The sequence below is a fragment of the Pristiophorus japonicus genome, unplaced genomic scaffold (genome assembly GCF_044704955.1).
Source record: "Pristiophorus japonicus isolate sPriJap1 unplaced genomic scaffold, sPriJap1.hap1 HAP1_SCAFFOLD_587, whole genome shotgun sequence".
Classification (NCBI taxonomy): domain Eukaryota; kingdom Metazoa; phylum Chordata; class Chondrichthyes; family Pristiophoridae; genus Pristiophorus; species Pristiophorus japonicus.
In genome coordinates, this window is record NW_027254496.1 from 17,562 (window position 1) to 42,136 (window position 24,575).

General features: G+C 57.9%; 1 protein-coding gene across 1 annotated transcript in view; it reads left to right on the forward strand.

The window, feature by feature from the left end:
• The window catches only part of LOC139255164 (septin-7-like), a gene marked incomplete at its 5' end in the record, with an annotated part of 33,389 nt that extends 12,380 nt beyond the window's left edge, over positions 1-21,009 (forward strand). Inside the window, 6 exons of the mRNA XM_070873878.1 lie at positions 2,821-2,913; positions 5,963-6,059; positions 11,319-11,370; positions 16,197-16,322; positions 16,689-16,824; positions 20,818-21,009. Of these exons, the coding sequence (XP_070729979.1) occupies positions 2,821-2,913; positions 5,963-6,059; positions 11,319-11,370; positions 16,197-16,322; positions 16,689-16,824; positions 20,818-21,009 (696 nt within the window). The remainder of the gene's footprint in view (positions 1-2,820; positions 2,914-5,962; positions 6,060-11,318; positions 11,371-16,196; positions 16,323-16,688; positions 16,825-20,817) is intronic.
• Positions 21,010-24,575: the final 3,566 nt, after the last annotated feature.

A 24,575-nucleotide genomic window follows, 5' to 3' on the forward strand; every position in this document is an offset into this window, starting at 1 on the left:
AGTGTGTGACGAGGGGGGGAGGGGGAGAGTGTGTGACGAGGGGGGGAGGGGGGAGAGTGTGTGACGAGGGGGGAGAGTGTGTGACGAGGGGGGGAGGGGGGAGAGTGTGTGACGAGGGGGGGAGGGGGAGAGTGTGTGACGAGGGGGGGAGGGGGGAGAGTGTGTGACGAGGGGGGGAGGGGGAGAGTGTGTGACGAGGGGGGGAGGGGGGAGAGTGTGTGACGAGGGGGGAGAGTGTGTGACGAGGGGGGGGGGGGGAGAGTGTGTGACGAGGGGGGGAGGGGGAGAGTGTGTGACGAGGGGGGGAGGGGGAGAGTGTGTGACGAGGGGGGAGGGGGGAGAGTGTGTGACGAGGGGGGGAGGGGGGAGAGTGTGTGACGAGGGGGGGAGGGGGGAGAGTGTGTGACGAGGGGGGGAGGGGGGAGAGTGTGTGACGAGGGGGGGAGGGGGAGAGTGTGTGACGAGGGGGGGAGGGGGGAGAGTGTGTGACGAGGGGGGGAGGGGGGAGAGTGTGTGACGAGGGGGGGAGGGGGGAGAGTGTGTGACGAGGGGGGGAGGGGGAGAGTGTGTGACGAGGGGGGGAGGGGGAGAGTGTGTGACGAGGGGGGGAGGGGGGAGAGTGTGTGACGAGGGGGGAGAGTGTGTGACGAGGGGGGGAGGGGGGAGAGTGTGTGACGAGGGGGAGGGGGGGGGAGAGTGTGTGACGAGGGGGGGAGGGGGGAGAGTGTGTGACGAGGGGGGGAGGGGGAGAGTGTGTGACGAGGGGGGGAGGGGGAGAGTGTGTGACGAGGGGGGGAGGGGGAGAGTGTGTGACGAGGGGGGGAGGGGGAGAGTGTGTGACGAGGGGGAAGGGGAAGGGTGTGTGACGAGGGGGGGAGGGGGGAGAGTGTGTGACGAGGGGGGGAGGGGGAGAGTGTGTGACGAGGGGGGGAGGGGGAGAGTGTGTGACGAGGGGGGGAGGGGAAGGGTGTGTGACGAGGGGGGGAGGGGGGAGAGTGTGTGACGAGGGGGGGAGGGGGGAGATGTGTGGGACGAGGGGGGGAGGGGGGAGATGTGTGGGGAGGGGGGGGGAGAGTGTGTGACGTGTGGGGAGGGGGGGGAGAGTGTGTGACGAGGGGGGGAGGGGGGAGAGTGTGTGACGAGGGGGGAGTGTGTGACAAGGGGGGCGGGGGGAATGTGTGACGAGGGGAGGGGTGGGGAGTGTATGACGAGGGGGGAAGTGTCTGACGAGGGGGGGGAGCGGGGGTGTAGTGTGTGCCGAGGGGGGTGGGGGAGTGTGTGGGGAGGGGTGGGAGTGAGTAACTTAGGGGGGGAGTGTGTGGGGAGGGGCGGGGTGGGGGGGAGTGTGCGACGAGGGGCGGGGCGGGGAGTGTGTGACGAGGGGGGAGAGTGTGTGACGAGGGGGGGAGAGTGTGTGACGAGGGGGGGAGGGGGAGGGGAGAGAGTGTGACGGGGGGGGGGAGGGGGGAGAGTGTGTGACGAGGGGGGGGGAGGGGGAGAGTGTGTGACGAGGGGGAGGAGGGGGGAGAGTGTGTGACGAGGGGGGGGGAGGGGGGAGAGTGTGTGACGAGGGGGGGGGAGGGGGGAGAGTGTGTGACGAGGGGGGAGAGTGTGTGACGAGGGGGAAGAGTGTGTGACGAGGGGGAAGAGTGTATGACGAGGGGGGGAGGGGGGAGAGTGTGTGACGAGGGGGGGGGAGGGGGAAGAGTGTGTGACGAGGGGGGGAGGGGGGAGAGTGTGTGACGAGGGGGGGAGGGGGGAGAGTGTGTGACGAGGGGGAGGAGGGTGGTTGAGTGTGTGACGAGGGGGAGGTGTTGTGTGACGAGGGGGGGAGAGTGTGTGTTGGGGGGGAGAGTGTGTGACGACGGGGGGGAGGGGAGAGAGTGTGTGACGAGGGGGGGAGAGTGTGTGACGAGGGAGAGAGGGGGGGAAGAGTGTGACGAGGGGAGGAGGGGGGGGGAGAGTGTGTGGGGAGGGAGAGTGTGTGACGACGGGGAGGAGAGTGTGTGTTGGGGGGGAGAGTGTGTGACGACGGGGGGGAGGGGGGAGAGTGTGTGACGAGGGGGGGAGAGAGTGTGTGACGAGGGGGGAGAGTGTGTGACTAGGGGGGAGAGTGTGTGACGAGGGGGGGGAGAGTGTGTGACGAGGGGGGGAGAGTGTGTGACGAGGGAGAGAGGGGGGGGAAGAGTGTGTGACGAGGGGGGGAGGGGGGGGAGAGTGTGTGGGGAGGGGGGGAGAGTGTGTGACGAGGGGGGGAGGGGGGGAAAGAGTGTGTGACGAGGGGGGGAGGGGGGGAGAGTGTGTGACGAGGGGGGGGAGAGTGTGTGACGAGGGGGGGGGTGAGAGTGTGACGAGGGGGTGGGGTGAGAGTGTGACGAGGGGGGGGTGAGAGTGTGACGAGGGGGGGGTGAGAGTGTGACGAGGGTGAGGTTGTGTGTGACGAGGGGGGGTTGAGTGTGTGACGAGGGACGGGGGGTGACGAGGGGCGGGGGGGGCAGTGTGTGATGAGGGACGAGGGAGGGGAGTGGTGACGAGGGGGGGGGTGAATGTGTGACGTGGGGGGGAGGGGGGGTGAGTGTGTGATGAGTTGGGGGGGGAGTGTGTGGCAGGGGGGGTAGTGTGTGACAAGGGGTGGGGGGGGGGAGTGTGTGACGAGGGGGGGAGGGAGTGTGTGGCGGGGCGGGGTAACGAGAGGGGGTGGGGGAAGTGTGTGACAAGGGGGTGAGGGAGTGTGTGACGAGGGGGAGAGAGTGTGTGACGAGGTGGGGAGGGGTGTGCTCGGTTGTGTTTGGGGTCTGAGACCGTGTCGTCTTCCCGCAGATAATGAAGGAGATTAAGGAGCAGATGATTCAGATTTATCAATTTCCAGGGACGGAAGACACCGACGGAAATAAGTTGATGAAGAAATTTAAGGTAATAATTTATACCCAGTGTGAGTGATTCACTCCCCATACAGCACTCCGATTATCGCAACACTGAGAGTGATTCACTCCCCATACAGCACTCCGATTATACCCACAGTGTGAGTGACTCACTCCCCATACAGCACTCCGATTATCGCAACACTGAGAGTGACTCACTCCCCATACAGCACTCTGATTATACCCTCACTGAGAGTGACTCACTCCCCATACAGCACTCCGATTATACCCACAGTGTGAGTGACTCACTCCCCATACAGCACTCCGATTATCGCAACACTGAGAGTGACTCACTCCCCATACAGCACTCTGATTATACCCTCACTGAGAGTGACTCACTCCCCATACAGCACTCCGATTATACCCACAGTGTGAGTGACTCACTCCCCATACAGCACTCCGATTATCGCAACACTGAGAGTGACTCACTCCCCATACAGCACTCCGATTATACCCACAGTGTGAGTGACTCACTCCCCATACAGCACTCCGATTATACCCACAGTGTGAGTGACTCACTCCCCATACAGCACTCTGATTATACCCTCACTGAGAGTGACTCACTCCCCATACAGCACTCCGATTATACCCACAGTGTGAGTGACTCACTCCCCATACAGCACTCCGATTATCGCAACACTGAGAGTGACTCACTCCCCATACAGCACTCCGATTATACCCACAGTGTGAGTGACTCACTCCCCATACAGCACTTCGATTATCGCAACACTGAGAGTGACTCACTCCCCATACAGCACTTCGATTATCGCAACACTGAGAGTGACTCACTCCCCATACAGCACTCCGATTATACCCACAGTGTGAGTGACTCACTCCCCATACAGCACTCCGATTATCGCAACACTGAGAGTGACTCACTCTCCATACAGCACTCCGATTATACCCACAGTGTGAGTGACTCACTCCCCATACAGCACTTCGATTATCGCAACACTGAGAGTGACTCACTCCCCATACAGCACTCCGATTATACCCACAGTGTGAGTGACTCACTCCCCATACAGCACTCCGATTATCGCAACACTGAGAGTGACTCACTCTCCATACAGCACTCCGATTATACCCACAGTGTGAGTGACTCACTCCCCATACAGCCCTCCGATTATACCCAGTGTGAGTGACTCATTCCCCATACAGCACTCCGATTATCGCAACACTGAGAGTGACTCACTCCCCATACAGCACTCCGATTATACCCACAGTGAGAGTGACTCACTCCCCATACAGCATTCCGATTCAGTGAGGTGTCTGGTATAATCTATCGATGTCTCTTTGTGGCTTTCTGCTCCCATCTCCATGTATCTGTATCATTGTAATTCTAGTGAAAAGCTGAGGCCGCATGTGTCGGGGACACCACTAGTCAGATGCTGCCAATTGTGGTACATAACATTACCCCTATTGTCTGTCTCGCCTATTCACACAGCGAGTGATTGGGATCTGAACTGTACTGCCTGAAGCATCATAGGCCGTACCCCGTGTCGAGGATGACTTGCTTCCACGCCGAAAAAGGATGAGTTCACAGGTGTTTCAATGAAGAACCTAATATTCCAGTCCCTGAACTACATACTGAAGGGTGGAAGATGCCTGTGCGTGGATTTTTTAACATGTGGTGACTGTTGCACACCAGCCACCACATGGGCTTGACAGAGCGAGGTCTTGGTCCAGTGGCAAGGGTTAACCAGGACGACTGGAGACCTGCTCTGCTGCACAGACCTAGTGCGCACACATATCGCAGTGTGGGCTGGTCCATGCTGCCCCTGGGCCCTCGCCTCTCCTGGGCCCCATCTCTCGCTCCCCCCCGCCCGGGCCCCGAAATCTCATCCCTCTTATGAACTCTTGCCGCTCCTTCACCCCGACCTCGCCACTCCTTCTGTACCTGCTCACCCTGCAGTCAGCCGTTGCCCTCCTGCAGCAGCATGCGCTGCTCCCTTTAATGGCCCCAGCCTGCCGATTTCCAGCTGCTTGAGAGGGTGGTGGAGGCAGACTCGATCGCAGCTTTCAAAAGGGAAATGGATAAGTACCTGAAGTAAAAAAAATGACACGGCTATGTGGAAGGGCGGCGGAGTGGGATTGGCTGAGGTGGTACAGGCTCGACGGGCTGAATGGCCTCGTATGCTGTAACCATTCTGTGATTCTGCTTGCCAGGTCAAATGCCTTCTGGAAGTTCATACAAATAGCATCCATCGACTCCCCCGAACATTAGTTACTTGCTCAAAGGATTCAACTTGGTTCTTTCGGCATGACCTGCCCTTTACTAATCCATGCTGACTCTCTCTGATAAGCTCATGTTTCTCCAAATGCTTCGTTACTTTGTCCCCAAAACAGATTCTAGTAACTTCCCCACAACAGACGTTCAACACACAGGTCTATAAGTTCCTAGTTTATCTCTCTTACACTTCTTATGTAGTACAGTGACTCGGGGCTCAGGGTGGGACTGATCAGGACTGGACACAGGGTTCAGGGTGGGATTGACCAGGACTGGACACAGGGTTCAGGGTGGGACTGACCAGGACTGGACACAGGGTTCAGGGTGGGACTGACCAGGACTGGACATAGGGTTCAGGGTGGGACTGACCAGGACTGGACACGGGGCTCAGGGTGGGACTGACCAGGACTGGACACAGGGCTCAGGGTGGGACTGACCAGGACTGGACACAGGGTTCAGGGTGGGACTGACCAGGACTGGACACAGGGTTCAGGGTGGGACTGACCAGGACTGGACACAGGGTTCAGGGTGGGACTGATCAGGACTGGACACAGGGTTCAGGGTGGGATTGACCAGGACTGGACACAGGGTTCAGGGTGGGACTGACCAGGACTGGACACAGGGTTCAGGGTGGGACTGACCAGGACTGGACACAGGGTTCAGGGTGGGACTGACCAGGACTGGACACAGGGCTCTACACTCACTATGATGAGAGCACCCACTCCCTCCTCTTGCTGTTATGCCCTGATCTGGGTGTGGCGTCTGCTGTTACCTGGTGATGATTGAGACTAATGATGATCTCTTCTCTCCCCAGGATCGTGTGCCACTGGCTGTTGTCGGAAGTAACCTTGTGTTTGAGGTCAGTGGGAAAAAGGTTAGAGGTCGTCAATATCCGTGGGGAGTGGCGGAAGGTAAAACTTCTGTTTATTTCAGCTTCTGTATTCATGCTTTCCACCATCATTCTGTGTAAAAGCCTCTTGGGATCCAGAGGCCCGGCCTGGAGCCAGAGGGCCGGAGGCCCGGCCTGAGCCAGTGGAGGTTATCTCCTGAGTGGGCATTATTGAGGTGATGTGTCACCCTTTTTCTTCCCTGTGATCGATCCTGCACACCTCTTCACTCTACATTCCCCCTGAAATACTCTACCATCAAATAGCTTTTGGACTCGGGCACTCCCTGCCTGTCTCCGAACCTGGACATCAGTTTGTCAATGCCCCAAGTGACACCACCCAATCTACATCAACTTTATCCGACCACGGGATCTCTGACATTTACTCTGGACTCTCTCCTGATTGTTTCCTCTCTATTGACCTTTATTACCAGCATGTACAGCAGGATATATGGATCTTAACCTTGCCCCGCCTGTATAACCTGCCTCTGTCCATTCCCCTGTGTGTTTTGACAAGCCCATCATTTCTACTTCCCTTTTTACTCTTATTTTTCTTGTCTCTTTACCCTCTCCTACATCTTTACTCTCCTGTCATCGTGCCTCCTTTCATTTCTGCCCTCTCGGGTACTCCGCTCTCCCCTACCCCAACCCTTCACACTCCACACCCTCCCCACTCCCCTGCCACAGTCACAGGCTTGACTCCCTCTTAGCAAACCCTGCACGTTCCCATCAAGGCGCCCATCTCTGCCTCCTTCCAACTGACCCATCCGACCCTCCGCCCGAGCTTCTCGCCCAGTGTGCCCAGTGCTAGCTAATCTCGCCCTGCTCCCAGCCACCCTGCTCCCAGCCACCCTGCTCCCAGCCACCCTGCTCCCAGCCACCCTGCTCCCCTCCCTCCCCACTCCCCTCCCTCCCCTCTCCCCGCCCTCGGCACTTCCCACTCCCAGCCACCCCGCTCCCCTCCCTCCCCACTCCCTCGGCACTCCCCTCCCTCCCCACTCCCTCGGCACTCCACTCCCTCGGCACTCCACTCCCTCGGCACTCCACTCCCTCGGCACTCCACTCCCTCCCCGCTCCCCGCTCCCCTCCCTCCCCACTCCCCTCCCTCCCCACTTGCCCTCCCAATGCTGGCCCTGTCACTCCTGCCAGTGGATCAACTATCACCGCCCCTCTCCACATCTCCCTCCACAACGTCCGTTCACTTAAGAGCAAGGATCTTTCAATCCATAAGCTTATTGTGTACGATCGCATCGATGACATGGCTTTGATGGAAACCTGGTTAATGGATGATAACACGTTCCCTTAAAGAAGCCTACCTACCTGGCTATACCTTCTACCACTTGCCCCACCCAAACAGCCGAGGTGACAGTGTAGCTCTCGTCATCAAATCACGGCTCGGTCTGGCCTTCCTCCTCCTCACAGCATCTCATCTTGTTTCACCCCTCACATCCTTTTTCTTTACTGCCTCCCAAGTACCACACCTCACCGAGATATTGTTACTGGACTTCTCCCTCAGCCTCTGCACCGAGTGACTTCTCGTTCTTCTTCCAACCTTCATCTCAACCCCTTATGCTCTCTCTCCTGAGTTCACTGCTGCCCAATCCTCCCTCCATATAAACCACACTCCCCGTTTCCGCAGACACCTCCTCGACCTTGCCATCTCGCATGGCTTATCTGTATAAGGCCATCTCTGATTACCTCTCCGCCCCCTCTCCGCCCCCCTTCCCCCTCTCCGCCCCCCTTCCCCCTCTCCGCCCCCCTTCCCCCTCTCCGCCCCCCTTCCCCCTCTCCGCCCCCCTTCCCCCTCTCCGCCCCCCTTCCCCCTCTCCGCCCCCCTTCCCCCTCTCCGCCCCCCTTCCCCCTCTCCGCCCCCCTTCCCCCTCTCCGCCCCCCTTCCCCCTCTCCGCCCCCCTTCCCCCTCTCCGCCCCCCTTCCCCCTCTCCGCCCCCCTTCCCCCTCTCCGCCCCCCTTCCCCCTCTCCGCCCCCCTTCCCCCTCTCCGCCCCCCTTCCCCCTCTCCGCCCCCCTTCCCCCTCTCCGCCCCCCTTCCCCCTCTCCGCCCCCCTTCCCCCTCTCCGCCCCCCTTCCCCCTCTCCGCCCCCCTTCCCCCTCTCCGCCCCCCTTCCCCCTCTCCGCCCCCCTTCCCCCTCTCCGCTTCTCCGCGCCCCCCCCCCCTTTCCCCTTCCCCCTGTCCGCCCACTTCCTTCTGCATCCACCCCTGAAAACATTCTGCTCCATGTCACTTACAACTGCACTTTCAAATTTCCAACTCTCTGGTCTTTGGCCTTCCATTCATCATGACATTTCTGCAGCTGCTGCTACCTGCCCAACCACTCCCCCACCACCACCTTTGATGCCCTGGTACCCATTAAAACCATTACTCTCTCCCATGCTGGCCGTTCTCCCGGTACTGCCCTGATCTCCGTTCCCTTAAGTCCCAGGGATGCAGACTTGAACATTTATGGCGGACCACAGGTTTTGCCATTCACTGCCAGATCTGGCCGGTCCATATAAAGCACCGCTCCCGTCTACCAAAACTGTTCACTATTCCAGAATCATCCTGGAATGTAAAGATAATCACCAGCTTCTCCTCTACACAACAAACCATTTTCTTAAACCCCTCTCCCCTGCCTCCTCCACCCTCGCCTCCATCAAATGGAGCTCATGGACAACTTTATCACTCAAATGGAGACCATCAGCTACCTCGCCTCTGCACATATTGACTATCACTGCCAACAGTGACTACACTTCAAAGTTCTTCATTGGCTGTAAAGCTATTTGGGACCTCTTGAGGTCTTGAAAGGCGCTATATAAATGCAAGTCTTTCTTTCTTGCTGTCCCTTCCTTCCCCTAGCCCACCAAGCTAAACTCCCTCTAAGGTTCCCCCCTGCCCTAGCTCTGAACTCATATCTTTCTCCAGTTTCTCTCCAATCTCCCCTCATGGTCTTGCCGACCTTATCTTATCCATAAAACCCACCTCCTGCTCCCTCTACCCTATTCCCACTAAACCCTATTCCCATTAAACTGCTGACTACCCAACTTCTCTTCCTGGCCCCCATGTTAGCTGATATAGTTAACCCTTCTCCTCGGGTACTGTCCCACTCCCCTTCAAATCTGCCATCATCCTCAAACGATCCATCCTTACCCTCTCTGTCCTTGCAAACTACCGTCCCATCTCCAACCTCCCTTTCCTCTCCAAAGCCCTTGAACATGTTGTCACCCCCTAAATCTATGCCCATCTTTTCTACAACTCCATGTTTAAACCTCTCCAAACAGATTTCTGCCCGGCCACAGCACTGAAACAGCCCTAAAACAGCCCTCATCAAAGTCACAAATGACATCCTATGTGAGTGTGACAAAGGTAAACTATCCCTCCTCGTCCTCCTCGACCTGTCTGCAGCCCTTGACATGGTTCACCACTCCATCCACCTCCAACACCTCTCCACCACCGTCCAGCTGGGTGGGACTGCATTCGCCTGGTTCTATTCTTATCCATCTAATCGTAGTCAGAGAATCACCTGCAACGGCTTCTCTTCCCACCCCCGCATCGTTCCCTCTGGTGTACCCCCAGGGTCTGTCCTTGGCCCCTCCTATTTCTCATCTACATGCTGCCCCTCGGCGACATCATCCGAAAACAGAGTCAGTTTCCACATGTACGCTGACGTACCCAGCTCTACCTCACCCCCACTTCTCTCAACCCCTCCAAGGGCTCTGACCTGTTACACTCCTTCTCCCACATCCAGTTCTGGATGAGCAGAAACTTTCTCCAATTAAATATTGGGAAGACCAAAGCCATTGTCTTCGGTCCCTGCCACAAACTCTGTTCCTGAGACACTTCTCACTGGTCACTGTCTAAGGCTGAACCAGACTGTTTGACCCTGAGATGAGCTACTGACCATACAAGACCACCTATTTCCACCTCCATAACATCGCCCAACTCCACCCCTGCCTCAGCTCATCTGCTGCTGAAGTCCTCATCCATTGCTTTGTTACCTCTAGACTTGACTATTCCAACGCAATCCTGGCTGGCCTCCCACATTCTACCCTACATAAACTAGAAATGATCCAAAACTCAGCAGCTCGTGTCCTAACTCGCACCGAGTCCCGCTCACCATCACCCTCTGTGCTCACTGCCCCGTGTCTTAACTCGCACCGAGTCCCGCGCCCCCATCACCCCCTGTGCCCCGTGTCCTAACTCGCACCGAGTCCCGCTCACCCATCACCCCCTGTGCTCACTGCCCCGTGTCCTAACTCTCACCCAGTCCCGCGCACCCATCACCCCCTGTGCTCACTGCCCCGTGTCCTAACTCACAACGAGTCCCGCTCGGCCATTAACCCCTGTGCTCGCTGACCCATGTCCTAACTCGCACCAAGTCCCGCTCACCCATCACCCCCTGTGCTCACTGCCCCGTGTCCTAACTTGCACCGAGTTCTGCTCACTCACTGCCCCGTGTCCTAACTTTCATCGAGTCCTGCTCACTCATCACCCCCTGTGCTCACTGCCCCGTGTCCTAACTCGCACCAAGTCCCGCTCACCCATCACCCCCTGTGTCCCATGTCCTAACTAGCACCGAGTCCCACTCACCCATCATCCCCTGTGTCCCGTGTCCTAACTCGCACCGAGTCCCGCTCACCCATCACACCCTGTGTCCCGTGTCCTAACTCGCACCGAGTCCCGCTCACTGTGCTCACTGACCTACACTGGCTCCCGGTTAATCAATGCTTCGATTTCAGAATCCAGAACAGGAAATACAGATATAAATTGTAGAGACAAAGGATTAATAATCTGGATTACGTTTGTGTTATATCCCAGTATACACAGTACCCAGAGCGTGTACATCAGTGTTATATCCCAGTATACCCAGTACCCAGAGCGTGTGTATCAGTGTTATATCCCAGTATACCCAGTACCCAGAGCGTGTATATCAGTGTTACATCAGTACCCAGAGCGTGTATATCAATGTTACATCAATATCCAGGGCATGTAATCAGTGTTATATCCCAGTATACTCACTACCCAGAGCGTGTATATCAGTGTTGTATCCCAGTATACCCAGTGCCTAGAGCGTGTATATCAGTGTTACATCTATACCCAGAGCGTGTTATATCCCAGTATACCCAGTGCCCAGAGTGTGTATATCAATGTTACTCTGTTATAGATAAGTTAATAAACAACCTCGGGCTGTCTGTGTATCATTGGCAGAGAACGCACTGTGTCTGAATGCTGAAGATATCCATGTGCGGCGGTTGTTAACTGATTCTGTTTTCTTCTCATTCTTTTCCAGTTGAAAATGGAGAGCACTGTGACTTCTCCATTCTACGAAACTTGTTAATCAGGTAAAGCCTTTCATTGTTGGACAATGAGCACTGCCGATTGTTTCATCTCAGTCTAAGCTGTTTCTATCTGCAGGAATGTGCAGTATTCCTGGGGTGTTCATAGAATCATGGACATTTACAATACAGCCGACCAACAGCTGGCTAGCCTAATCCCACTTTCCAGCTCTCGGTCCGTAGCCCTGTAGGTTACGGCACTTCAAATGTACATCCAGGTACTTCTTAAATGTGATGAGGGTTCCTGCCTCTACCACCCTTTCAGGCAGTGAGTTCCAGACCCCCACCGCCCTCTGGGTGAAGACATTTCCCCTCAAATCCCCTCTACCTCCCCCCAATTATTTTAAATCTATGCCCCCTGGTTGTTGCCCCCTCTGCTGAGGGAAACAGGTCCTTCCTATCCACTCTATCCAGGCCCCTTATAATTTTATACACCTCAATCAGGTCTCCCCTCAGCCTCCCCTGTTCCAAAGAAAACAAACCCAGCATCTCCAATCTTTCCTCATAGCCAAAATTCTCCAGTACAGGCAACATTCTTGTAATTCTCCTCTCTACCCTCTCCAGTGCAATCACATCCTTCCTGTAATGTGGTGACCAGAACTGCACGCAGTACTCCAGCTGTGGCCTAACCAGTGTGTTATACAATTCAAGCATAACCTCCCAGCTCTTGTATTCCATGCCTCGACTAATAAAGGCAAGTATTCCGTATGCCTTCTTAACCACCTTATCTACCAGGCCTGCTACCTTCAGGGATCTGTGGACCTGAACTCCAAGGTCCCTTTGTTCCTCTACACATCTCAGTGTCCTACCATTTAATAGGCCCGAAATTCATCAACATATTACCCACTACCTCCAGCTTATCGCCCAAAATGAAATGTTGGTGAAAAACCGCTGACATACCGCTCGGCAGGAGTTTCAACATTGGCATACAGGCGAGCGGTATGCACACCGTCCGCCGTGGAGAACCGCCTGCAGACCGCCCACCAAGTGCACGTTTCATCACATACCGCCGACATACCACCGTCCTGGAGAAGGTGTTTTTACGCGATGGTAAGTGGTCGGGAATGGGCGGTAGTGCTCGCAGCTGCCATTTTGAAATTGGGAATAGTCAGCTAAAGCAGCACCTCTATTTCTGGGGTGAGCAGGGACTTTACCGTGCGAGTTACCATGTGAGTTACAGTGGGAAAGGTGCTTTTATTGATACTGAGTAACTTATTAAGATCAAAGGCACTTTTAGTTTTTTTTTCATTGAAAAATTTTCTGGAGATTTAAAAAGAATGGGGCCTGTACTATCTCAGCCTGTATTGCTGACTACCTGTCTAATGCAGGATCCAGATGGGAGGAGGTTTATTGAGCAGAGTTGTCAGGGTAATGGAGGAGGTCGCAGACTGAGGAGGAGAAGGAGGCCTTACCCCCAAAGGATTTTCAGGGAGAAGTGCTCATACTTGGACCTGACTGATCGACAGGCTGCGCTTCCGAAAAGAGGTGATCACTGAGATTTGGCAGCTCGTTAAGGCAGACTTGCAGCCCAGTACCACCATCATTACTGCACTCTCTGTGGAGGTGAAGGTGACTGCGGCACTTTCCTTTTATGTATGTGGCTCTTTTCAGGCATCGGCTGGGGACATATGCTGCATTTGTCAGGTAACCGAAGCACTGTATGCACGCCGGATGGAATTTTTAAACTTCCCAATGACCAGGGAGGCACAGAGTGAGAGGGCTTTGGGATTTGCACGTATTGCCGGCTTCCCCAAGGTGTAGCGTGCTGTTGACTGTACCATATTTGCCCTGCGAGCACCATTACAGGAGGCGGAGGTGTACCGAAACTGTAAGGGATTCCACTCCCTCAACGTGCAGCTGGTCTGTGACCATACACAGTGTATAATGGTAGTGAATGGCAACTTTCCAGGGAGCATCCATGATGCGCACATCTTGCGTGAGAGCATTGTGTCTGGCCTGTTGAAGTCTGAGCCACAAGGTCAATGCTGGATGTTGGGGCACAAAGGGTATGGCCTCGTCACCTGGCACTTGACCCCCTGTGGGACCCTCAGACAGAAGTCGAGCAATGATATAATAAGAGCCATATAGCCACACGTAACAGACAATGGGAGTGCTGAAGCAGCGCTTTCGCTGCTTGGCCCACTCGGGAGGCAGGCTGCAGTACTACCCTGAGCAGGTTGCTCAGTTCACAGAGGTGTGCTGCATGTTGCATCATTTAGCAATCATGTGGGGACAGGGATTGCCACAGGGGACTGCAGGACCACCTGAGAGAGAGTGCAGGAGATGGAGGAGGAAGAGGAGAAAAATGAGGTGGGGGGGGGAGGCGAGGCGGGGTGTGGTGGATGAGGAGGAGCTTCCAGATGAACCCGTGGCACCACCCCCCAACACCACAGCGGAGGGCACGTGGAGCGTGTGCCACTGCAAAATTGTTACATCAGCAGCTCATAAATGAACACTTTGCTTGAATGTGGAGAGCTGCGTTTTGGGACCCTGATGACTGTTACTCCAAAAATTTGACACTGTACAAGAGAGTGCTTAAATTCAATTCAAATGTTTATGTAAAAAATATACAGAAATTTTTAAACTTTGTAAAACTTTATAACTATAAAACAACTTTAACAACTTGAATAAACTTTTAAAATCAAACTTCAATTATTAAATGAGCAACTACAACAAAGCACCTTTTACTGTCCGCAACCTCGACCGCGTGCTCCACCACCCTTGGGACTTTCTTACTCCTGCCCTTCCCCTTGCCACTGCCTCTGAGCCCGGACCTCCCTGTGGTGGTACCAAGCTGCCGTGCAGCAGTGCATCCCCAGTGCTGTTGCTGTTGTTGCAGGCGGGGAGGTTCCACGCCATGTCCCGATCCCATTGATTGCAGCATGGCATCGACAGAGTCGGCGATTCGCTCCATCCCGGTGATCAGACCGTGGGTCAGGGTTACATGAGTACATAGTAGAATGACAGCGCAGTTTTGCCAATGTCCACCACTGCTGCATTACATATTGCAGACAGACAATATACATCTATGCATTGCGTTACATGCCCCCAACATTGCAGTACATCACATGAGGCCAACGTTACTGGCATGACGGGACCGCAACACAGACTGGGGATTGTATTGAACTGACCATCCTGTGAGTGGGTCAGCTCCAATGCCGTGGTGGCACGGTTTCTATTCCCGACCAGCGACAAGGCACGGCTCTCTATTTCTCTCTGGCTCTTGGGTTGTGGGTCCTCTCCCCGTACACCGCTGGCCCACTGCTATTGCAGATGTCATCTTCTGCAGAAAGTGAAGGAAATGAAAGTAAAAATCTTCAATCCATTTAACATTGCAGACACACAGATTTACACACACACACACACACACACACACACACATCAAAACACTGTGTTGATCCTCTTGTCATTGCCTGAAAGCACAAATACATCGCCGTAACCTTAAGATAAATAACATCATCCATCTGACACAGAACTTACATTTACACGGCACGTAGGGGATGCATAAATAAAATCATGACTTACTCTTGCAACCCTCACCAGATTATTCCACCTCTTACAGCACCTTTCCCCGGTGCGTACCATTGTACTTGTGGAGGACACAGCCTCCCCGATCTCGCCCCATATTCTGTTGTACACCTTTGGGGGGGCGGGGGGGGGGGAGAGACTTTCCACGACCACCCTTCGTTAGCTCGCAGTTTCTCTCCGTAATATTCTCCAGAAGGGCAGGTAACTCCATCTTGTCGAAGGCGGGCGCCCTCAACCTCCCATCCTTCTCCCAAAATCGTGGGTAAAAAGCTTCTCTGAAAAAAAACTAGAAAAAAACTGCGCATGCGCAATGCACTGCTGCACCGTCCATCAACAAGAAAGTCAATCTGGATCGATCTTACCGACTGCCCGCTGCATACCACTGCCATACTGCCGAGAAATGGGCACACCTTCTGTAATGACCAATTTCAGGCCCAATGTGTATTCACGTGCCTTGTTACACCTCCCCAGATGCATTACCTCACACCTCTCTGGATTGAATTCCATTTGCCACTGTTCTGCCCACCTGACCAGTTCATTGATATTTTCCTGCAGTCCACAGCTTTCTTCTTCATTATCAACCACACAGACTATTTTAGTGTCATCTGCAAACTTCTTACATTTAAGTCCAGGTCATTGATATATACCACAAAAAGCAAGGGACCCAGCACTGAGCCCTGTGGAAACCCACTGGATATAGCCTTCCAGTCACAAACACACCCATTACCCTTTGCTTCCTGCCTCTGAGACAATTTTGGATCCAACTTGCCACTTTGTCCTGGATCCCAAGGGCTTTTACTTTTGTGACCAGTCTGCCATGTGGGACCTTATCAAAAGCCTTGCTAAAATCCACTACCCTCATCGATCCTCCTGGTACCTCCTTAAAAAATGCAATCAAATTGTGGGAATGAGCAGCGTATCCAGAGATGGTGATCGGGAATGTGCGGTGTTCCCGGGATGGTGATCGGGAATGTGCGGCGTTCCCGGGATGGTGATCAGGAATGTGCGGCGTTTCCAGGATGGTGATCGGGAATGTGTGGCGTTCCCGGGATGTGGGAATGTACGGCATTCCAGGGATATGGGAATGTGCGGCGTTCCCAGGATGTGGGAATGTCCGCCGTTTCCGGGACGGTGATCGTGAATGTGCGCCGTTCCCGGGACGGTGATCGTGAATGTGCGCCGTTCTCAGGATGTGGGAATGTGCGGTGTTCTCGGGATGGTTATCGGGAATGTGCGGTGTTCCCGGGATGGTGATCGGGAATGTCTGATGCTTGGACTGATGTAATTTGTTGCTTTTATTGCAGGACACACATGCAGGATCTGAAGGACATCACCAACAACATCCTGTATGAGAACTACCGGAGTCGGAAGCTGGCGGCAGTGACTGGCAACGGGATCGATGCCAGTAAGACAAAGAGCCCCCTCAGCAGGTCAGTCCTTGGTGAGGCAAACATCCTACACTGACCTCACTCGGCCCACTGCACAAATGCCACACAAAATGTACCTTTGCTATTTGCTGTGCTAAACAGGAATTGGGGCATCAGAGGACACACATAGGACAGTGCAGAGGGAGCTTTACTCTGTATCTAACCCACTGTACCTGCGCTGGGAGTGTTTGATGGGGACGTGGCTATGCTGTGTTGTTCAGCAAGTGCAGCGATTGCCTTTGTGTCTGCCATTTAGGTTGAGGTGTAATTGCCGTCCCCTTGCCCCTGGAATGTAGTGAGTGTTTAGTGTGGATTGCTAATGGGTTTCCGTGTGTGTGTGTTGAGGTAATGTGCCGTGTTTAATGGCAGGAGCCCATTGGCTGAGATGGAGGAGGAGCGACGGGAGCATGTGGCCAAGATGAAGAAGATGGAGATGGAGATGGAGCAGGTCTTCGAGCTGAAACTCAAAGAGAAGAAACAGAAACTGAAGGACTCGGAGAACGAGGTACTGCAGCAAATTGCAACTGTTCCCACCCTCCCCCCCAACCCCTGGTCCCTCCCCCCCCCCCCCGGTCCCTCAGTCATCATCTTCCCCCCCTCGGTCTCTGCCCCTCCCCCCCAATCTGTGTGCCCCCCCCAACCCCCGGTCCCTCAGTCGTCATTCTCTCCCCCCCCCCCCCCCCCCTCGCTCTCTGTGCGCCCCCCCCCCCCTCCCGGTCTCTGTGCCCCCCCCCCTCGGTCTCTGTGCCCCCCCTCGGTCTCTGTGCCCCCCCCTTTCTCTCCCGGTCTCTGTGCCCCCCCCCCCTCCTGGTCTCTGTGGCCCCCCCCCCTCTCTCCCGGTCTCTGTGCCCCCCCCTCCCCTCTCTCTTCCGGTCTCTGTGCCGCCCCCCCTCCCTCTCTCTGCGGCCGCAACCGAGACTCCAGGATGGTATGTTGCCTCCCTGGTGCAAGGGTCAAGGATGTCTCGGAGTGGGTGCAGGACATTCTGAAATGGGAGGGAGAACAGCCAGTTGTCGTGGTGCACATTGGTACCAACGACATAGGTTTAAAAAAAAGGGATGAGGTCCTACGAAACGAATTTAAGGAGCTAGGAGCTAAATTAAAAAGTAGGACCTCAAAAGTAGTAATCTCGGGATTGCTACCAGTGCCACGTGCTAGTCAGAGTAGGAATCGCAGGATAGCGCAGATGAATACGTGGCTTGAGCAGTGGTGCAGCAGGGAGGGATTCAAATTCCTGGGGCATTGGAACCAGTTCTGGGGGAGGTGGGACCAGTACAAACCGGACGGTCTGCACCTGGGCAGGACCGGAACCAATGTCCTAGGGCTAGTGCTGTTGGGGAGGAGTTAAACTAATATGGCAGGGGGATGGGAACCAATGCAGGGAGACAGAGGGAGACAAAAGCAAAAGACAGAAAGGAGATGAGGAAAAGTGGAGGGCAGAGAAACCCAAGACAAAGAACAAAAAGGGCCACTGGACAGCAAAAATCTAAAAGGACAAAGGGTGTTAAAAAAACAAGCCTGAAGGCTTTGTGTCTTAATGCAAGGAGTATCCGCAATAAGGTGGATGAATTAACTGTGCAAATAGATGCTAACAAATATGATGTGATTGGGATTACGGAGACGTGGCTCCAGGATGATCAGGGCTGGGAACTCAACATTCAGGAAGGATAGAATAAAAGGAAAAGGAGGTGGTGAAAGAGGAGATTAATGCAATAGTTAGGAAAGACATTAGCTTGGATGCTGTGGAATCTATATGGGTAGAGCTGCAGAACACCAAAGGGCAAAAAACGTTAATGGGAGTTGTGTACAGACCTCCAAACAGTAGTAGTGATGTTGGGGAGGGCATCAAACAGGAAATTAGGGGTGCATGCAATAAAGGTGCAGCAGTTATAATGGGTCACTTCAATATGCACATAGATTGGGCTAGCCAAACTGGAAGCAATACGGTGGAGGAGGATTTCCTGGAGTGCATAAGGGATGGTTTTTTAGACCAATATGTCGAGGAACCAACTAGGGGGGAGGCCATCTTAGACTGGGTGTTGTGTAATGAGAGAGGATTAATTAGCAATCTCATTGTGCGAGGCCCCTTGGGGAAGAGTGACCATAATATGGTGGAATTCTGCATTAGGATGGAGAATGAAACAGTTAATTCAGAGACCATGGTCCAGAACTTAAAAAAGGGTAACTTTGAAGGTATGAGGCTTGAATTGGCTAGGATAGATTGGCGAATTATACTTAAGGGGTTGACTGTGGATGGGCAATGGCAGACATTTAGAGACCGCATGGATGAATTACAACAATTGTACATTCCTGTCTGGCATAAAAATAAAAAAGGGAAGGTGGCTCAACCGTGGCTATCTAGGGAAATCAGGGATAGTATTAAAGCCAAGAAAGTGGCATACAAATTGGCCAGAAATAGCAGCGAACCCGGGGACTGGGAGAAATTTAGAACTCAGCAGAGGAGGACAAAGGGTTTGATTAGGGCAAGGAAAATGAAGTACGAGAAGAAGCTTGCAGGGAACATTAAGGCGGATTGCAAAAGTTTCTATAGGTATGTAAAGAGAAAAAGGTTAGTAAAGACAAACGTAGGTCCCCTGCAGTCAGAATCAGGGGAAGTCATAACGGGGAACAAAGAAATGGCAGACCAATTGAACAAGTACTTTGGTTCGGTATTCACTAAGGAGGACACAAACAACCTTCCGGATATAAAAGGGGTCAGAGGGTCTAGTAAGGAGGAGGAACTGAGGGAAATCTTTATTAGTCGGGAAATTGTGTTGGGGAAATTGATGGGATTGAAGGCCGATAAATCCCCAGGGACTGATGGACTGCATCCCAGAGTACTTAAGGAGGTGGCCTTGGAAATAGCGGATGCATTGACAGTCATTTTCCAACATTCCATTGACTCTAGATCAGTTCCTATGGAGTGGAGGGTAGCCAATGTAACCCCACTTTTTAAAAAAGGAGGGAGAGAGAAAACAGGGAATTATAGACCGGTCAGCCTGACCTCAGTAGTGGGTAAAATGATGGAATCAATTATTAAGGATGTCATAGCAGCGCATTTGGAAAATGGTGACATGATAGGTCCAAGTCAGCATGGATTTGTGAAAGGGAAATCATGCTTGACAAATCTTCTGGAATTTTTTGAGGATGTTTCCAGTAAAGTGGACAAAGGAGAACCAGTTGATGTGGTATATTTGGACTTTCAGAAGGCTTTCGACAAGGTCCCACACAAGAGATTAATGTGCAAAGTTAAAGCACATGAGATTGGGGGTAGTGTGCTGACGTGGATTGAGAACTGGTTGTCAGACAGGAAGCAAAGAGTAGGAGTAAATGGGTACTTTTCAGAATGGTAGGCAGTGACTAGTGGGGTACCGCAAGGTTCTGTGCTGGGGCCACAGCTGTTTACATTGTAAGTTAATGATTTAGACGAGGGGATTAAATGTAGTATCTCCAAATTTGCGGATGACACTAAGTTGGGTGGCAGTGTGAGCTGCGAGGAGGATGCTATGAGGCTGCAGAGTGACTTGGATAGGTTAGGTGAGTGGGCAAATGAATGGCAGATGAAGTATAATGTGGATAAATGTGATGTTATCCACTTTGGTGGTAAAAACAGAGAGACAGACTATTATCTGAATGGTGACAGATTAGGAAAAGGAAAGGTGCAACGAGACCTGGGTGTCATGGTACATCAGTCATTGAAGGTTGGCATGCAGGTACAGCAGGCGGTTAAGAAAGCAAATGGCATGTTGGCCTTCATAGCGAGGGGATTTGAGTACAGGGGCAGGGAGGTGTTGCTACAGTTGTACAGGGCCTTGGTGAGGCCACACCTGGAGTATTGTGTACAGTTTTGGTCTCCTAACTTGAGGAAGGACATTCTTGCTATTGAGGGAGTGCAGCGAAGATTCACCAGACTGATTCCTGGGATGGTGGGACTGACCTATCAAGAAAGACTGGATCAACTGGGCTTGTATTCACTGGAATTCAGAAGAATGAGAGGGGACTTCATAGAAATGTTTAAAATTCTGACGGGTTTAGACAGGTTAGATGCAGGAAGAATGTTCCCAATGTTGGGGAAGTCCAGAACCAGGGGTCACAGTCTAAGGATAAGGGGTAAGCCATTTAGGACCGAGATGAGGAGAAACTTCTTCACCCAGAGAGTGGTGAACCTGTGGAATTCTCTACCACAGAAAGTAGTTGAGGCCAATTCACTAAATATATTCAAAAGGGAGTTAGATGAAGTCCTTACTACTAGGGGGATCAAGGGGTATGGCGAGAAAGCAGGAAGGGCGTACTGAAGTTGCATGTTCAGGCATGAACTCATTGAATGGCGGTGCAGGCTAGAAGGGCTGAATGGCCTACTCTTGCACCTATTTTCTATGTTTCTCTCCCGGTCTCTGTGCCTCCCCCTCCCGGTCTCTCTGCCCCTCCTGGCCTCTCCCCGCCGGCCCACCTCTGTGCTTCACTCTCATTCTCTCCCCCCCCCCCCCCGCCCCTGCAGCTGCAGCGTCGACATGAGCAGATGAAGAAGAACCTGGAGGCTCAGTACAAGGAGCTCGAGGAGAAAAGGAAGAAGTTTGAGGAAGAGAAAGCATCGTGGGAGGTGGAGCAACGGCTACTGGAGCAGCAGAGGCTTGACACATCAAGGTCAGCCTCACCGTGTGTGTGTGTGCGAGAGTCGGTGCGGGGGTGAGCGGGAGTCGGTCTTCCTCGGCCCCCCCCGACACTCCCCTCCCCCTCCCCCCGACGCTCCCCTCCCCCTCCCCCCGACGCTCCCCTCCCCCTCCCCCCGACGCTCCCCTCCCCCTCCCCCCCGACGCTCCCCTCCCACTCCACCCGACGCTCCCCTCCCCCTCCCCCCGACGCTCCCCTCCCCCTCCCCCCGACGCTCCCCTCCCCCTCCCCCCGACGCTCCCCTCCCCCTCCCCCCGACGCTCCCCTCCCCCTCCCCCCGACGCTCCCCTCCCCCTCCCCCCGACGCTCCCCTCCCCCTCCCCCCGACGCTCCCCTCCCCCTCCCCCCGACGCTCCCCTCCCCCTCCCCCCGACGCTCCCCTCCCCCTCCCCCCCGACGCTCCCCTCCCCCTCCCCCCGACGCTCCCCTCCCCCTCCCCCCGACGCTCCCCTCCCCCTCCCCCCGACGCTCCCCTCCCCCTCCCCCCGACGCTCCCCTCCCCCTCCCCCCGACGCTCCCCTCCCCCTCCCCCCGACGCTCCCCTCCCCCTCCCCCCGACGCTCCCCTCCCCCTCCCCCCGACGCTCCCCTCCCCCTCCCCCCGACGCTCCCCTCCCCCTCCCCCCGACGCTCCCCTCCCCCTCCCCCCGACGCTCCCCTCCCCCTCCCCCCGACGCTCCCCTCCCCCTCCCCCCGACGCTCCCCTCCCCCTCCCCCCGACGCTCCCCTCCCCCTCCCCCCGACGCTCCCCTCCCCCTCCCCCCGACGCTCCCCTCCCCCTCCCCCCGACGCTCCCCTCCCCCTCCCCCCGACGCTCCCCTCCCCCTCCCCCCGACGCTCCCCTCCCCCTCCCCCCGACGCTCCCCTCCCCCTCCCCCCGACGCTCCCCTCCCCCTCCCCCCGACGCTCCCCTCCCCCTCCCCCCGACGCTCCCCTCCCCCTCCCCCCGACGCTCCCCTCCCCCTCCCCCGACGCTCCCCTCCCCCTCCCCCCGACGCTCCCCTCCCCTCCCCCCCGACGCTCCCCTCCCCCTCCCCCCCGACGCTCCCCTCCCCCTCCCCCCCGACGCTCCCCTCCCCCTCCCCCCCGACGCTCCCCTCCCCCTCCCCCCCGACGCTCCCCTCCCCCTCCCCCCCGACGCTCCCCTCCCCCTCCCCCCCGACGCTCCCCTCCCCCTCCCCCCCGACGCTCCCCTCCCCCTCCCCCCCGACGCTCCCCTCCCCCTCCCCCCCGACGCTCCCCTCCCCCTCCCCCCCGACGCTCCCCTCCCCCTCCCCCCCGACGCTCCCCTCCCCCTCCCCCCCGACGCTCCCCTCCCCCTCCCCCCGACGCTCCCCTCCCCCTCCCCCCCGACGCTCCCCTCCCCCTCCCCCCGACGCTCCCCCTCCCCCTCCCCCCGACGCTCCCCCTCCCCCTCCCCCCGACGCTCCCCCTCCCCCTCCCCCCGACGCTCCCCCTCCCCCTCCCCCCGACGCTCCCCTCCCCCTCCCCCCGACGCTCCCCTCCCCCTCCCCCCGACGCTCCCCTCCCCCTCCCCCCGACGCTCCCCTCCCCTCCCCCCGACGCTCCCCTCCCCCTCCCCCCGACGCTCCCCTCCCCCTCCCCCCGACGCTCCCCTCCCCCTCCCCCCGACGCTCCCCTCCCCCTCCCCCCGACGCTCCCCTCCCCCTCCCCCCGACGCTCCCCTCCCCCTCCCCCCGACGCTCCCCTCCCCCTCCCCCCGACGCTCCCCTCCCCCTCCCCCCGACGCTCCCCTCCCCCTCCCCCCGACGCTCCCCTCCCCCTCCCCCCGACGCTCCCCTCCCCCTCCCCCCGACGCTCCCCTCCCCCTCCCCCCGACGCTCCCCTCCCCCTCCCCCCGACGCTCCCCTCCCCCTCCCCCCGACGCTCCCCTCCCCCTCCCCCCGACGCTCCCCTCCCCCTCCCCCCGACGCTCCCCTCCCCCTCCCCCCGACGCTCCCCTCCCCCTCCCCCCGACGCTCCCCTCCCCCTCCCCCCGACGCTCCCCTCCCCTCCCCCCGACGCTCCCCTCCCCCTCCCCCCGACGCTCCCCTCCCCCTCCCCCCCGACGCTCCTCTCCCCCTCCTCCCGACGTTCCCCCCGAAGCTCCCCTCCCCCTCCCCCCGACGCTCCCCTCCCCCTCCCCCTCCCCCTCCCCCCGACGCTCCCCTCCCCCTCCCCCTCCCCCGACGCTCCCCTCCCCCTCCCCCTCCGCCTCCCCCCGATGCTCCCCTCCCCCTCCCCCCGATGCTCCCCTCCCCTCCCCCCGACGCTCCCCTCCCCCTCTCCCCGACGCTCCCCTCCCCTTCCCCCCGACGCTCCCCTCCCCCTCCCCCGACGCTCCCCTCCCCCTCCCCCCGACGCTCCCCTCCCCCTCCCCCCGACGCTCCCCTCCCCCTCCCCCCGACGCTCCCCTCCCCCTCCCCCCCGACGCTCCCCTCCCCCTCCCCCCGACGCTCCCCCTCCCCCTCCCCCCGACGCTCCCCCTCCCCCTCCCCCCGACGCTCCCCTGCTCCCCTCCCCCTCCCCCCGACGCTCCCCTCCCCCTCCCCCCGACGCTCCCCTCCCCCTCCCCCCGACGCTCCCCTCCCCCTCCCCCCGGCGCTTCCCTCCCCACCCTCCCCCCGACGCTCCCCTCCCCCTCCCCCCGACGCTCCCCTCCCCCTCCCCCCGACGCTCCCCTCCCCCTCCCCCGACGCTCCCCTCCCCCTCCCCCGACGCTCCCCTCCCCCTCCCCCCGACGCTCCCCTCCCCCTCCCCCCGACGCTCCCCTCCCCCTCCCCCCGACGCTCCCCTCCCCCTCCCCCCGACGCTCCCCTCCCCCTCCCCCCGACGCTCCCCTCCCCCTCCCCCCGACGCTCCCCTCCCCCTCCCCCCGACGCTCCCCTCCCCCTCCCCCCGACGCTCCCCTCCCCCTCCCCCCGACGCTCCCCTCCCCCTCCCCCTCCCCCCGACGTTCCCCTCCCCCTCCCCCCGACGCTCCTCTCCCCCTCCTCCCGACGTTCCCCCCGAAGCTCCCCTCCCCCTCCCCCCGACGCTCCCCTCCCCCTCCCCCTCCCCCTCCCCCCGACGCTCCCCTCCCCCTCCCCCCGACGCTCCCCTCCCCCTCCCCCTCCGCCTCCCCCCGATGCTCCCCTCCCCCTCCCCCCGATGCTCCCCTCCCCCTCCCCCCGACGCTCCCCTCCCCCTCTCCCCGACGCTCCCCTCCCCTTCCCCCCGACGCTCCCCTCCCCCTCCCCCGACGCTCCCCTCCCCCTCCCCCCGACGCTCCCCTCCCCCTCCCCCCGACGCTCCCCTCCCCCTCCCCCCGGCGCTCCCCTCCCCCTCCCCCCGGCGCTCCCCTCCCCCTCCCCCCGGCGCTCCCCTCCCCCTCCCCCCGACGCTCCCCTCCCCCTCCCCCCGACGCTCCCCTCCCCCTCCCCCCGACGCTCCCCTCCCCCTCCCCCGACGCTCCCTCCCCCTCCCCCGACGCTCCCCTCCCCCTCCCCCCGACGCTCCCCTCCCCCTCCCCCCGACGCTCCCCTCCCCCTCCCCCGACGCTCCCCTCCCCTCCCCCTGACGCTCCCCTCCCCCTCCCCCCGACGCT